The 14,934-nt window shown below is 42.2% G+C and overlaps 1 protein-coding gene across 1 annotated transcript in view; it reads right to left on the bottom strand.

Moving 5' to 3' along the window:
- BCAS1 (brain enriched myelin associated protein 1) overlaps window positions 1-10,475 on the bottom strand; it is a gene marked incomplete at both ends in the record, with an annotated part of 36,812 nt that extends 26,337 nt beyond the window's left edge. The window contains 3 exons of the mRNA XM_079543353.1: window positions 4,354-4,934; window positions 10,213-10,294; window positions 10,407-10,475. Coding sequence (XP_079399479.1) covers window positions 4,354-4,934; window positions 10,213-10,294; window positions 10,407-10,475 — 732 coding nt within the window. The remainder of the gene's footprint in view (window positions 1-4,353; window positions 4,935-10,212; window positions 10,295-10,406) is intronic.
- Window positions 10,476-14,934: the final 4,459 nt, after the last annotated feature.

Here is a 14,934-nt window from a genome sequence, read left to right as displayed (position 1 = left end):
GAAGCTGTCATCCCCAAAGAGACAGCAGTACACATCTTGTCAGTAGGAGGCACAAGTAGAGGAGCAGTTGTTTGAACACCGGATACCCAGATGAATCCAGAAATAAAATTAAGACAAGAAACAGAAGAGCCTGACCAGGTGTCTCTAGTGCACAGCATCTTTGAAATACTGTCTCTCAAGGACTGGCTATAGTTCTAATTAACACCAACATTTAATTTTTTTTTTTTTATTTATTTTCCTAAACTTTCAAATATAAATATTCATTTGATTTTGACCAGAAAAAATATTGAAGAATATTAAATTGTACTCATGAACCTTTTTCCTACAACTAAGGGATTTAAAAGCAGTATTTTTATAGGACTTTTAAAGAGTCTACTTTTTTGTACATGTTTTAGAGGAGGAGAATAAACATCTATAATTGAGTGAAGACTTCAGAGGCTAACCTGGCATTAGAAAAAATGAACTTAGAGTGACCAATCTTGATGCAGCTTTTAAGGAGCTAAACAGACAGCTTTACATACAAGAACAGAATTCTGTAATTCTCCACCCACTACGTTCCAAATTTACCCATGAAGAAACACAGCAAAGTAGCTCAGAAGTTTAACAGGCTATTTAGGAGTTACTTTCAAGGTCCTAACACAACACTTTGTCCAGCTGCCAGTTAGAGGCCCAAGTGGTTCCAAGAACAATATGTCCCATGCAGAATGCATGCAGACATGCCAGCTCTGGCAGCCCTTCCTCCAGGGATGCCATCTAAAGAGTGCTGGTTTTATGAAAAATGCTGGCTCTATTTCAGATATGTAAGGGGCAACAAAAGCATGAGGCAAGAGACCCACGTTCTCAGAGTAGGTCACCATTTAGGCGGAACATGCATCACTAAACAAGATTTCATTAACGAAGTGCTTGATGCTATTAAAAAAAACATTTTTACACATGCTCAGATCTGAGCTCTCCCTGCTTAGGCTGTGCACATCATTTAGGAAGAAGAAAGCTGCTAAACATCAAGGGAAACAGCTATTATGAGCAGCAACTACTATCTGAACCTATTGCACAAGTGACAGTCACGACCACTGGCAGTACTAGCAGTGTCTCCCTGCTAATTCTAAACTGCCCAGCAAATGTAAAAGCTATTGCAGATCATGAAGAGCTGGAGGCACAGTGCTTCAATCCAGAAACCCCTGCATTCTGGCATGCAGAGCACAGAGATGCCACCAAGCAACCCACACACAGAGCTCCCAGGCCAGGAGTCCCAAGCCAGACCTGCCACTAGATACTGTGATATAACTCAGTCAAAGCTGGCCTTGCATAGATGCAGTGATCCTTCTTGCCTTCATGGGAACACTGCTGTAGGAAGGAGTACAGAGTCAGGTTCAGCATATAAATCAAAGAGAGATAGCATAGAGTCCTACAATAATGCATTTTAAGAGCCATTGTCCAATGACCACAGAAGGCTCTGCAGCAGCTCACTGTGTAAGGCATTGTGCAGGGCCCTGAAGGCAAATACTAATGAAAGAAAACTCTCAGAGTAACAGAAGAAAGTCACCATTAGAAGTTAACAGATCCTGTGCAAATGTTCAATTCATTTCTTCGGGGATCCAAGCTTGGGGGTAATAAACACCTTAAGTACTTACACTGTCATTTCGGTTCAGTCATTAGGAAAACATATCAAAAGAACTGCCTGCACTTTTGTTTGTATGAATCACGGCTCAGTGAAACGTTACAGGCATATAATTTATCTTTTCTTTGGCTTACATAGTAAATGCTTCATGAATTCATGAATTCTGTCCTTGTTTTAATTATGCTGTCTTCTGAATGTAGTTTTGTAGACCACAAAAATAAAGAGTGTTTCACCAAACACAGAATGTTTGTGCAGCTCTTAAGCTACAACTGTGGAATCTCTCTTACTTACCAGCAATGCTGCTTGTTATGTGCTGGCACTCAACTCAGGGAAAGTCGTCTTTTTCTTTTACAAATACTACAAGCCATCATCCAACAAGAAATTAAAGAAACCATGAGCAGCAATATCTGGATTTTTAGTATGGTTATTGGGTAACAGTTTAGAGTTAAGAAAGTAACAGTAATTAATTTAGATTTGGCCATTTCTCCATCCTACATGAGAATGAGCAACTCTAGAAGAAACAAAGCAACTGAACTGCAAGGCAGAGCCTCAGCTTTTGTTTTAGGAATGCAGTTGAAGTCTGGCAAATACCAGGAGTGTTCAGCTGCTACTTTTCTCCCAGGAAATGCCCTTGTCAACTGTTTCCCTGTCCCCAGCACATACTCCTTCCTTTGTATATTTGAGGATTGAAAGACAAGAATTATCATCAGAAAATTCAAGGATAAGGTTAAAAATGTCACTCTCCCTTATGATACAGTCCTCCAGATGAGCAGTAATCCTAATGCATCTGAACTAGCAAAAAAAGCTTTGGAATTTCTTGTCCTGTCCCCATCCCTTGATGGATGCTCATCAGAAATGCCCGATTGGTCTTTCCCATTCACCAGCAAGTCTGTAACTCAGACTCCCAATTAAAGTCACTTCAGCTTATTTAATTAGAAAACATTTCATGCCATGATCCTTCCACAGAAAGAACTGTGACCTTTTGCATTCTGTTTACAGTCTCAGCAAAACAGGAAATGATTTGTCATTATAAAACAGACGTTTGCTTGTAAAAAACAACTATTCCAGCAAGCAGCAAATTTTTTGCTGTGTGTTTTAGTCAATATCTGCAGGAGTTTACATCAACAAAAAACTTCGTTGTAATAGCTACAGATAGAAGCAACACATCAGAGAGATTCATTCTGATCCATGTCTGTCTCCTCAGTGAATGACTGGATGTGCTGCTAAGGCTGAGACTGCAGATGCCTTACAGTAACATGTAGAGATGAGATACTGGTGGTGGGTTACACATCTGAAACACGATTAAAAGCATCACCTAAGTCTTATGAACTAATCTTTAAAGATATTTCAATTTTTACATTTATACAAGTAACGAGATCATCTCTATTTTATATTTCCTCAAACGTGAAGTAGAAGAATAGAAGTTAAGAGGAGTTTGGGAATAACGTGTACTGTCAGTTCTAGCTGTGAGCATCCTCTGAGCCATGTTCAACATTATTTTAAGCAGTTTCAGTGCAGCAGTGTTATTTGAAAGCCCAAAGTAATCAGATAAAAACCATCACCTTGAAAGTAACATTTAGAGATTCCATTGAGGGGAGGACATGCAGCCAGTGCCTCCCTCCTGTTCCCAGCCCTGCAAGGACTTGCACTAGATCCTAAGTAGTACAGACAGGCACCATTCCAGTGAAACTATTAAGAGCTATGCCACTTACACTCAATCCAAAGACTGAATGTTTTCAACAGTTAGCTGCTGAAAAATCAATCCTACAGTGTTTTTTACTGATTTCAGACTTACCAGGATGTGTAAAAATCTCATCATCCTGTCCTTGAAAAATAGACTTTATTTCAGATATGCATTGGGGCTGAAGTGAAGCTTTCCTGTAGGCAGTGAACCATACCAGCAATAAGCCTGAGAACTGAGATGCTACACTCATTCTGGTAACAAAGGACAGTAACAAATGGACTACTTCTCACTATTTGTCTTCTATTGCTATCTGTCCTTTGGTTTCAGACAAAAGGATAGCATTTGGGTTACGAAACAGATACTGCTAGAAGTAACAACACATTTCCTTGATGCGCACACTAAACCCAGATCTGTTCTCAGCTCCTCTGCCTGGCAAGCTCTCCATGACATGCTATCTCCATGACAAGCTATCTTATATTGCATCTTCCCCTCCTGCAAAATCAGTCCTAAAGACTTTTTTTTTACTAGAATTTGTGATGACTAATAGTACAAAAGCTTTTACTACATCTTCCTTAACGGAGCTTGCATGGGACGCAATAAGCAGACGCTGCTCGAGAGAAGCAGCCATTCCACAAGAATTTCTTTAACTATCTGGTGTCAAACTCCAAAAGAGCAAGTAACAACTTTACCTTCAGGTATTTTGGCCTTCATTTGTAGATAGCCACTCTTTGCCATTCAGACTACTGAGCGTTAATACTGTTACCTTGCCTGTGCACAGATCAGAGCTGCTGCTGCCCTGCCGTGGGCTCCCCTCCCAGGGATTACCTCCAGTAATTTTAAGACTGCCAACTCACTCCCTGACCCATCACTGCAACAGGCTGCCCTGTGCTGTTATTTCTAGTTGTCTTTAACTGTGGCACGGGCTTTCCATGCACTTGATTTTGCAGGAGGGGAGAATGCAATATAAGATAGCTTGTCATGGAGAGCTTGCCAGGCAGAGGAGCTGAGAACAGATCTGGGTTTAGTGTGCGCATCAAGTCCCAGCACTTACCTTCTCAGTCGGGATGCTGTTGGAAGCACTCTGCGGTCCAGCTGCCTCTTGCGCAGTGCTGCGCCCGTCAGGAGCACCCAAAGGCTGCCCACCCTCCTGGGCACCCGGCTGCGCTTGGCTCTTCTCCTTCCCCTTCTCCAGTTTGAAGATCTTGTCAAAAAAGTTGACTTGTTTCGGCTTCAGCACGGCCGCATCCTCTCCCTCAGGTGTCCCTGGCACTGCGGGGCTGCTGAGTTGAGGTGCGGCTGCTGGCAGGGCCTGCTCTGGCTCTTTATGGGTGCTGGGCTGAGGCGCAGCTGCCGCAGGGGAGGCCGCGCTGTCACTCGGTGCTTTGTTCACGCCGTGCGCCTCCGAGCTGACATCAAGCTTCGCCAATCCAACCGATGAATCCGATGCTGGGTCTTCAGTACGCCCTGGTACAGACCATGAAAACGCAAAGACAGAGCGGTGCTTTGCAGATGGCAGAGCCCTGCTGGCAGCGCTCCCAGCAGCCTCCCTGCCCACCACGGCAGCACTCTGCTCCTTTGTCTTTGGGGAAGAAGCAGCTGCATTATCCCGTGCAACACTCTCCTTCACAGCCACTGCAAAGAAGTACGAAACAGTAATTATCCCACACAGCAAAGAGGTTGTAAGGGTTGCACAATTAAGCACGGTGACCAACCTCCTTAATAAAGTAGTTTAAGATTTGAGCCCCAGCAAGGACCACATAGCACAGCTTGTTTAAAGCCCCTGTTGTTTTCTTGCACTGAGCACATATTACAGCTTATCTGTAGGGCCAGCCTGTCTGATTTTCCATCCTGTTGTCCCACACTGGTGTTGGTGCAAATTCTATGCTCTGCATAGCCCCTGCTCAGCTGCCAGTGCTGGGTTGTAGCTGTGATTTTGGGGCACTCACCCTGGCAGGCATGTTACAAGAAACAAATCAGCCCCGACGCCTTCAGCATTTTAATCAAGTGGTCTGGGTGAATTCACTTCATCTGAATATAAGTTTAATTGGGAAGTAGCCTAAAGTGTTATGCAAAAGTATTGATAAAACTTGAGACAAAGTTCCATATTATTATATTACACTTTCCTCTATCAGAGCTGGGCAGAAATAAAGATCAGAAACAGAGGATTGATTTTGTTTCCTGGCTTACCAAATTCCCAAAGGCCTGTGCACTCACAGCCTATTTCACTCAGTTTTCCAAATCTGTTGTCTCCCCTTCTACACTCCGCAGAGCCATTTCTACTTAGAATCTTCTATTTTTTGTAGTCTAGTTTAAACTTTATTTGAGCAATTATAAATCACATCTGAGCTGGACATTGTATGTTTACACGTTGTATTATGCTTTTGTCTCTTTTCATCCTGAGGATAAGACTGTCACCTTTCTTTCCCCTGTCAGAAATTCTCACAAAATTCTCCCTTGGGTACATATAACCATTACACTTCAGATTAAGAAAAAACTTTCATCTTAAAGGCATATTTCATGATTGATATTACATTGATGCTTCATTAATATACATGAGGTAAAAATCCCAAGTACTTTATAAGCAACGAGGAAGGATCTTGTGTTGTACAAGACAAAAGCAACAAGAGAAAATGCCTCTTATGTCGGTTTTGTGGATAGAAGACTGAATCAGATGCTCATGTAGTGCGAAACCCCAGAAAACAAGTAGTCTTGTAAGGAGATAAGCCAGCTTTATGCCTTGAGCTTCTCTCCTTCACTTTGACTGGGATCAATATCGATTTTTGCTGTCAATCACTGACACGGACTTCAAGTGTAAATTTAGCTCTACTTAATTATAGCTGGGCAAAATTGTCAGTCTCAACCTAACTTGCTAAAATTCAGTTTAAAAATTGCTGTTTTCAGAGTAAAGTTGAAATGTGTAGTAATTATTATAATCTTTAGGCAATATTGCATTGCACTGTAACAGAAATGAAACTCCAGTTGCCGATAAAGCTTGCCTAAAATGCCTGTCTCCCACAGTATATATTTCCAATGCTGTTTTATTTTAAAAATGCCTTTTCAAGATAAGGAAAAATGAACATTTTTAGATTGCAAAACCCCAACCTACTGGTTAGCTTTTCACACTAGAGTTACACCAGCTTTCCAATAGAGATGGGCCAGTGTGCTGGCATGTCATCATTTACACACTGAGCGAATTTACTGAAATGCTCTCCAGCTGCAAAGGCAACAGCTGTCAAAGCACAGACTGCCACTGCAAGAGTGGCAGTCAAGGCCAGCATCTCAGAAGCCACCAGGAGGCCATGGAATCTGCTTCCAACATTTTACATCTGACATTTGCTTTCTTATTTTTTCCGTGCATGTGCAAAACATGCAGAGAGGCCCGGAGTTCCTCCGTACAACATATTCTGCCCAGTAAATAGATGTTTGTTTCTTTGTGCCCTTTAATGAGAAAGTTTCTTGCCCTGAATTGTTATTATTCAAGCAAGAAAATTACTCATGCTGGCGAGATTCCTTTGCCAGTAATATTCTTCTACAATGTTCTACCAAAATCAATTTCAACATACTGACATGCAAAGAAAAGGTGCAAATAATTCAGCTCCCATATCTGCTGAGGCATCAGCTACAGTTTCCCAAACCTCCTGTAGTGCTATATGAGACGAGGAACTGAAGATATAACTACTAATTATAGCTGGAAACTTGGGAAGAAAGCAAAAAGCAAACCCACCTCCAGCTGAAGTGGAAAAAAAATGCACTGGAAAATAATTGAAATAAATGCCAAACTTCTGTTTCATGTAATAGATAAAAAACAAAGCACAGTTTTTATTGTAAAAATAGAATATAAGATCACCTTCAACAAAAGTAGCTCATGAACCTATCAAGCTACTTTTATCTCTAATTGTAATTACAGGAATGAAAGACCTGGAAAGCATCGCTGGCATGTGCTCTGCAGCACATCTCTTGTGTCAAAACAGTCCCAAGCACTTCAGAGAAAGTCTGCTCACACACCAGGCAAAGCAGATCTTCCCACCAGAGAGAGGGTATTAATGTGGTGGGTGAACAGAAGGATTCGATGCATGCCATATTCACAGCAAACTGCAAAGGAGGAAGTTTTTGAAATCGTATTGTTTGGGTGGAAATGTTGCCACTTTGACAGCAACATTTTCCAACCTCTTGACACATCTCATTTCAGCCTTTTTTTGCTCCCACAAAGGTTTTCATTTTTAGCCAAAGTCTCTGTTATTGCCTGGAAACGTTCAGCAATGTCTAAAAGCATTTCTGTGCAGCACCTCCAGACTGCTTTCCTCACTATAACCCAATTTTCTCTGGATCTTGGTTTGCTCTTTATGTCCCTAGCAGCAGCTTAAGCCACATTCTGGGTGAAATCTATTTTTAATACTCAGGTTGTACAGTTACATCCTCCAGATTCCTTCATAAAACACAATCCTTCTCCTTAGCCTTTGTTTTACTAGTCTTCTTTCAGCAGCTACACTCACCCTCATAGCTAATACTGTCAGGGAACGTCTTCAGCAAGACCTGTGACATCTCATGTTTGCAATTTCTTGCTTCCTGCCCTTTATCCTGCTGAGTCTTCCACAGTGCACCTCATTTACAGCTATTGAATGAGGAACAACCTGAATCGCCAAGGTCCTCAGCACAGACACGTCCTGCTGTTGGCTGCTAGCGTGTGGTGAGCATACCATAAAACAAGTGCTAGGAGAAAATGGTTCTGTTTTTATTTTGGGGGGTGAGAGGGGCGAGAACTCATCTGACCAGGGCATTAAAAAAATATGATCTTACTATCCCTGGCTATTTGAATAAAAACCAGTTACAAAGAGATATTCTGTTTAGCAATGTTATTATAGAACTGCAGCATTATTCTCTTCCTCGGAGATCAGACAACCACAGAGACAATAGGCATATGTACTCTGTGTGGTTCAGGGATATACTGCTGCTAGCTCTGTCCCCTTCCCCTTGTTGTTAACAGAGCACTTTTATCACTTGAGGTTCAGAAAGGCCAGCAGCAGACATTAGAAGTCATCATCCTTTTGCCACAAAGAAAGATGTCAAGAAGATGTAAAGGAGCCATTGTATTTAAATGGCTTTAAAAGGAGGAAAAGGTGGATGATAGCACTGTGCAATGCCTGCAGCCCAGAGAATCAGGAGAAGCAGGAAAGGCAAGCAATGGAAAGAATCCTTAAGCCCACACATCTGTCAGCCTGTTTGAGCACAAGCAGTGAAGTCCCCAACCTGCTCACCCAGATGTGAAGCAGATGGTGATGGGGCTCTCCAAAACAGCATCACTTCCCCTAGTCATATTAAGTTAACTTCCACAACTCCATTTTTTCATTATATTAGCAGATACAGATTTCATACACTCATTTATCAACTCTATCATTTAATGCACAGCACATGGTCATATCTGGCAATCTAACAAGATGAAGACCACAGACATATCTGTTATCACAGCCTACTTGCTTCACTTGCCTTTTGCTGCATGAAATAAATAACTGCACTATTTTTTGCCCTTTTTTCCCCCCCAATATCAACCAGATTTTCTTGATTAAATCTGGCATGATTTCAGTGGTATCTAAGCAGTAAATGATTCAACTATTCCTTAAACATTAATAAAATTACAGAGTAATATCAACATAGCCTAGTCCAATTCTGCAGCTTGCTACTTAAACTTGTTTAGTAATTACATTAATTGAGGAAACCATTTAAATAAAATAATAACATATGCTTAATTTTACATGTTAAAATTAAAACATGCACTTACTTCTTAAGTCTTTACCTGGCTTTTATTTACTGCCCAGATCTCCTCTGGTTTACACTAGCAGGAGCACACAATGACAGGCTTGTAGTTTTTAGTGGGCAGCCATTTCAACTGACTTCTTTTAGCTAGGTGGCATTAGGAAATTTAGCAGGGAACGGGGCATTCTGATGGTAATCAGTACCATCTGCTTATTTCCATACCAGACTTGATTATTTTTGTCTACATTTAGATTTTTTCAACTGGATGTAGCAGGATGTAACAGGCTGAGAAGTTTTTCTTAAAAACGAATAATAGAATAATGTTTTCTTTCCTTACTGAGATTGGAGAGAGATTGGAGAGAGATTGGCGTTCATTATATTCTGAGTCTAGAAAGAAATCTAACGCAAGGAAAATAGTGGTAAAATTAACTGGGCTGGATCTGCAGAGACTGAAGCAACGCTGCAACAGTGAGTGCTGCTTAATACAGCTCCAGAGCCAATGAGAGGTAGTAGGAGAAATTAATGAGGTGCTGAAATGTAAGGGGGGAGAGAGAGAGGGAGACATACCTGAGGCTGAGAGCAATTGCCCACCAATATGTGGAGACAACGTTTCAAAATTGCTCACAGCCCGATTTTTAGCACTTAGGCCATGTACTTCACAGCTGATATTCGGAAAGGATGTGAACAAGGAGAGCAGGGCTGAGCTGTTGACAGGCACCTTTTCTTGGAGCCCAGGATCCAGCCTGCCTCCAGTAGCATCATACGCCAGCCTGGTTGCTGCCCTGCTATCATGAAATAGGTGAGAAATGGAACGCTCTTACTGAGGCAGCGACTTAGCCACATCCCTCCAAAAGCACCTGATACCTCTCTTCCTTTTCCTGTTCTTTATTTCATGCAGGAAAACAGTGCACAAGAGCCAAGCCATGCTGGATTCCTTTCTATTTCCAAACTAACATTCACAATTTACACATAAGGGTATATCAGCCACAATCAAACCGTGCTTGCCCTGTAATACTTCGTGCTGAACAGACTCAGAAGTAAGAACTAAAACACGAGTTCATCACTTAAGCTGAGACCATACATCAATACTTATTGTTGCTCCAGCATAAAATTCTCTCTTTCATAGCAAAAAGAGACTTAAACGTTCCCTAGTGCATACCTCCACCATTCATTGCAGGAGAATGATCCTGGGCAAATACAGCAGATCCATTTTTAACAGTTGCAGGAGATTCAGGTAGAGCCTGGAATACCAAACAAAACAGTTCTTAGGATTAGATACACCATGAGATTTGAAACATAATGACTGCAGTAAGTTACAGCCAAAGAAAGTGAGTGTGGGCAGCTCTTAATTACCTGATAGCTTATTACTGGACACGGGCAGTCTCCTTCAACTTCCTCTAGGGCACTCCTTGTGTTCCCCATAGTCCCTATGAAGTGAAGAGGAAGGAAAAGTACAATTTTTCTTTCTCATTTATATCAGTTTACCAAGCAATTCAAATTGAGAGACAACCAATGTCAATAGACTTTGATAGGCTGCTTAAACTCCTGATAAGCTCCACCTGTTTTCTCAAAAACACCTGCCCTAGTCATCAGCCTGCATCAGCAGGACGTGTTCCAGCCTGGTTACTCATAGGGGCTCACAGCTGCTCACTGCTAATGCCATGGATTACGTTCTTCTTTCTTGAAGAAAAGTGGAGGCAGTCACACTTATGTTGTTTGTTAGGACTCATGAGACAGGAAAGAATTGGAGTTAATAGCAAAATAAGGTGAAAAAGGCCAAATTATATGAAAGAATTACAGCAGCTTTGTGGAGGTTTACATTTTTGCTGTCGCTTTTTAAGTAACAAGAGAGAAAAAAGAAGTAAATGCCCATGGCTATGAAATGTGGGGCAGCTCCAGGTGGCTTTGCTACTCAGCTGCAGCTCGTAGATGAGCTGAATGGTGTTCCCTGGGCTAGCTGCAGCAAGGCAAGGCCATGAATCAGCCCCCATGGTGTTCACTTATAGTTCTGGATGTGTTTTTAGAGCTTTTTGCATCTTGTGTTGATACAGCTGCATCACTGCTGCCTGTATTTGGCAGGTGTAAGACCACTTCTCATGTTCGTACATGTTGGAGTCAAAGCTCTGACTGCAATTCGAGAATGATCTTAGCTAGTTAATTGCCATTAGCTCATTAGATAATTCAAAAATTTCAATTTGAAATACATTTATGTACCCTCTGAATTCTTTGGGACCAGACACATTCCCTGCAAGTGGCAGAAGGTTGAATGTAGAGGAAGGTTCCTGCTGGCTTTGGCTTAGGTTACACGTTAGGCTTCACCAGTGAACAATAAGGAGAGACCTTTCTGAGCCACTCCCTGATGGAGGAAGGTCTCCAAAGAGAGGAATGTTGAGGGCTGCAGCCAGTTCTAGCCCCAGGGCATAATGCTGGACTCCTGGCATGGGCACCGTGAGTGCCAAGTGTCTAGTATTGCTTTGCTGAATGTCTGCATCGATCAGGGAAGTTGTAGTGGCACGGTGGAACAACTCCTTCCTTAGTGCTTTCATTAAGCAGCCATTGGCAATTGGAGAAAAGGAGGAAAAGCATTGTTCCTTAAAAATTGAATCTCCGAATCAGGAGGAAGCTCTCATTTCAGCCTGTACCTCCAGTGTCTGCTTCCAGTTATTGTTTCAGATGGTGGGTTCTTGCTAACCGCAGTCCATGTGCAGAGAAATTCAGGTCTGGTTTCTATTTTATGCTGCATCGTGGTTGACGTGAAATACAAACTGGGCCTCTCTTCAGGCCTGCTTTTGTCCTCTGAGTGCCCAGTGCTGAGCTGGACACCAAATGATCCCCACCAAAAGATGCTGAGACACGAACTGCAGCCGCATACAGTTGAGAATCACCACACTGATAGCAGCTGTAGCACTGAGCCTTGATTTCAAATGCAGAGTTATTTTTTGTGGGTTTTATCTTCTCAGCTGATATTTCCACTATAAATCAGAACTTCTGATTTATTGTGGAAAACAGCCAACTTCCCCCCCTGGATGTACAATGGCCTCTTGTCCTTGCTACGTAGTTCTGTTTCTTAGCAACATTGAATATTATTCTATTGGAAGAGAAGAAAACAAGATTCAAATCCTACTGCTTACTCTCAGTGGTAAATTTAGTATCTTGTTGAATCTGGAGGATTTACTTTTGTTTTCCATTCCCAAGGCCTCCTGGTTTATGCCAGGAGACAACTTAAGCAGTGGGTGGAATATTTGCAGGCTGCATGTTTCCATTTTTGTGTGCACTGTAAAATCAGTGCACATCTGAGAGAAACAAAATCCTGTTTTTTTCTTATTTATTTCTACAATGATTTGTAGCTTGATTCTCAATTGCTCGAGTTTCCTGTTGATGCAGCTCTATTTGCATCAAATAAGTTATCTTTAACTGATAGAGAACAGAGATCACAGGCTCTGATCTCTGGTGTGTTTTTTCCTGGGAGAAAAATTACCCATCTTCTGCAATCAAGTATGTAATACTGACTGAAATAAAACACACACAGTGATTATGGGGGCTTTTAAAATATTACCCCTCACAAGAAGCCAGAAAGGACTCACAGGCTGTTTTTACTAAAAGACTGGGACTGACTTGCTGTGTAACTGCCCTGGAATACATCCCAGAAGACAGAGCTCCACCATGCATGCACACACATGCATGTATATAATATTTTCAGACTTACACCTCCTTGCAACAGCAGTTGATTATTGCATTGGGATTTAAATGGTGTAAGCAGTATTATGACTGCCTTTTTAGCATGCTCTGGGGCAAAGTGGAAACAGAATGACGGCAAATCTGTGGCTGTTCCTCACAGTACTGAACTCATATCTGGTCCAGACTCTCCAGTAAAATCAGGAAGATTTTCGTGCATGTCTGTTTCTGCCTTATTTTAACGAAAAAAAATGAAAGATCACTGCCACCTACGGACAAAACTGAGAATCTGCAGAGGGGATATCGTACAAAATGGTATGAGGGCAGAGATTCGAGAAGCCGATTGAGCAGTGTCACAGCAATTCACTTCTGGCATCGCACCTAGGAGTTGCCGCTGCAGAGACTATGACTATTTATACTGTATTATTAACCATGGCTATTCATGAGTGCTGCAGGACCCATCGGTGCTGCTGGAAGATGCTCATGAAAGCAGGAAGGGATCCTGATGCAAGAACGTTTTTAAAATGTGAACAAACCCTCAAAAGTTGAGAGGAAATGGAGTCAGAACATTCTCATCCTTAGGGTTCTTTTCTAGATAGGGATTTTGTGATTAACTTCCAAAGATATTATTTACCCTCACGGGGGGTGGGGGGGCTCACAGCCCTGCTGGAATGTAACCAGACTGGTTTGGAAGGAACACTGCCAGTCTGCAGCTCAGACACAGCTCAGAAACCCTTCCTTGCCCAGATAATGTTTCACTGCTTCTATTGTAGTAAAGAAAAGAATCCAAATGTCAACTTGTACTTTAAGGATTACTTTTATGTTACATGAACTGTAGAATGCCACAAGCATGAACTCCACACTAGGTAAAATTTGCTGTTTTTCTCATTCTCAAAAGGCTTTGTTTTGCTCTCGACAGTGCAGTAAGCATTTTGAGAACTAAGAAAATTACAGCAAAATCTGTGGTCTGCTGGGCACTCTGGTTAAAGCCAGGTGCTGACATTCACAATATATTGACCAACCTACAGCACTACAATCACCTGTGTCACACTGTTTGTTAATATAGAAAGTACAGGCAGATTCCACTGATTCCTCACTAAAACTTGTCATATGTTATACTTAAATGTCAGAAGAGAGCAAAGATCAACTTCAACCAGTTCACTTTGTGTATCGTTTCATTATAGATATGTCTGCTCCATAAGCATTGGAAAAAGACCAAGAAAACCTTGCATAATTTCCCCAGGCAGTGATGGACCTAACATGCACCAATTCACACAAAGAGCATCTATATCATGTCCTCAGGGTGAGGGCTGGATCCAGTACTCTCCAGTACCTCTCTATAGCCTGCCTCTTGGGAACGGGTGAATATGGGGCTGTGTCCAGGCAGAGAAGCATTGCTCCTGCTGTGATGCAAGTGGAGCCAGGCAAGCAGAGGGTTTAGTCTGTCTCCTTACCTTTCTTCTGTGCAGATCTCAATTGCTCCCTGGCAGGAAAAGATAACTCAGACACGTGCTGGGTATGATGAAACCAGGCGACAAATAAATCTAAGGATTGTCAGTGACCACGGAGGAGAAATGAACAGACAATGGACAGCAAAATGACAGAAGGAAGGATTGAGTTGACTCACCCACAGCAAACAAGAAACACCCAAGAACAACTCAAGCTGCAGCCAGGCAGCTGGCCGTGCATTCAGGACATGCAAAATTACAGTCTTTGAGGCTCTGCAGGCAGTTTTTAATACAATCCTTTCAGCCACTTTGCATTGTAGTCAAATGGGAAAAGCAAAATTGTTCAAACATTCACACCCCAGTTTCAGGGTGGGAACAGCTCAACAATGGCACAGAGGTGAACAATCCCAACCCGGATGGTAGAAACACTCCATCAGAAAGCAGATCCTTTTATTCTTCTGTCTTTGCAGAAAATACGAATGCACAGAAAGGGAAAACTCGTACTAAATATGTTAATGCCCAAAAATAATAAGTTGAGGACTTGTTGGAGCTTCCAGACCCCTTTAGCAGGAAGCACATGCAGTACCCAAGTGTGGGACAGAAGTGGCAGCAGAAGAAGACCAAAAGCAAAGCCAAGAAGAGCACAGATGAGAGCAGAAGCAGCACGAGTTACCTCAGGGAAGGCACCCAGCACTCAGGGACCAGCACTGCTTGGGGCAACGAGCTGCTCGTGTCCACGGCTCTGCCCTGCTCTGCCC

Source organism: Tetrao urogallus (genome assembly GCF_951394365.1).
Source record: "Tetrao urogallus genome assembly, chromosome: 16".
NCBI lineage: Eukaryota > Metazoa > Chordata > Aves > Galliformes > Phasianidae > Tetrao > Tetrao urogallus.
The sequence above is the reverse complement of the archived record's forward strand: the minus strand, read 5'-3'. Positions and strand labels throughout refer to the sequence as shown.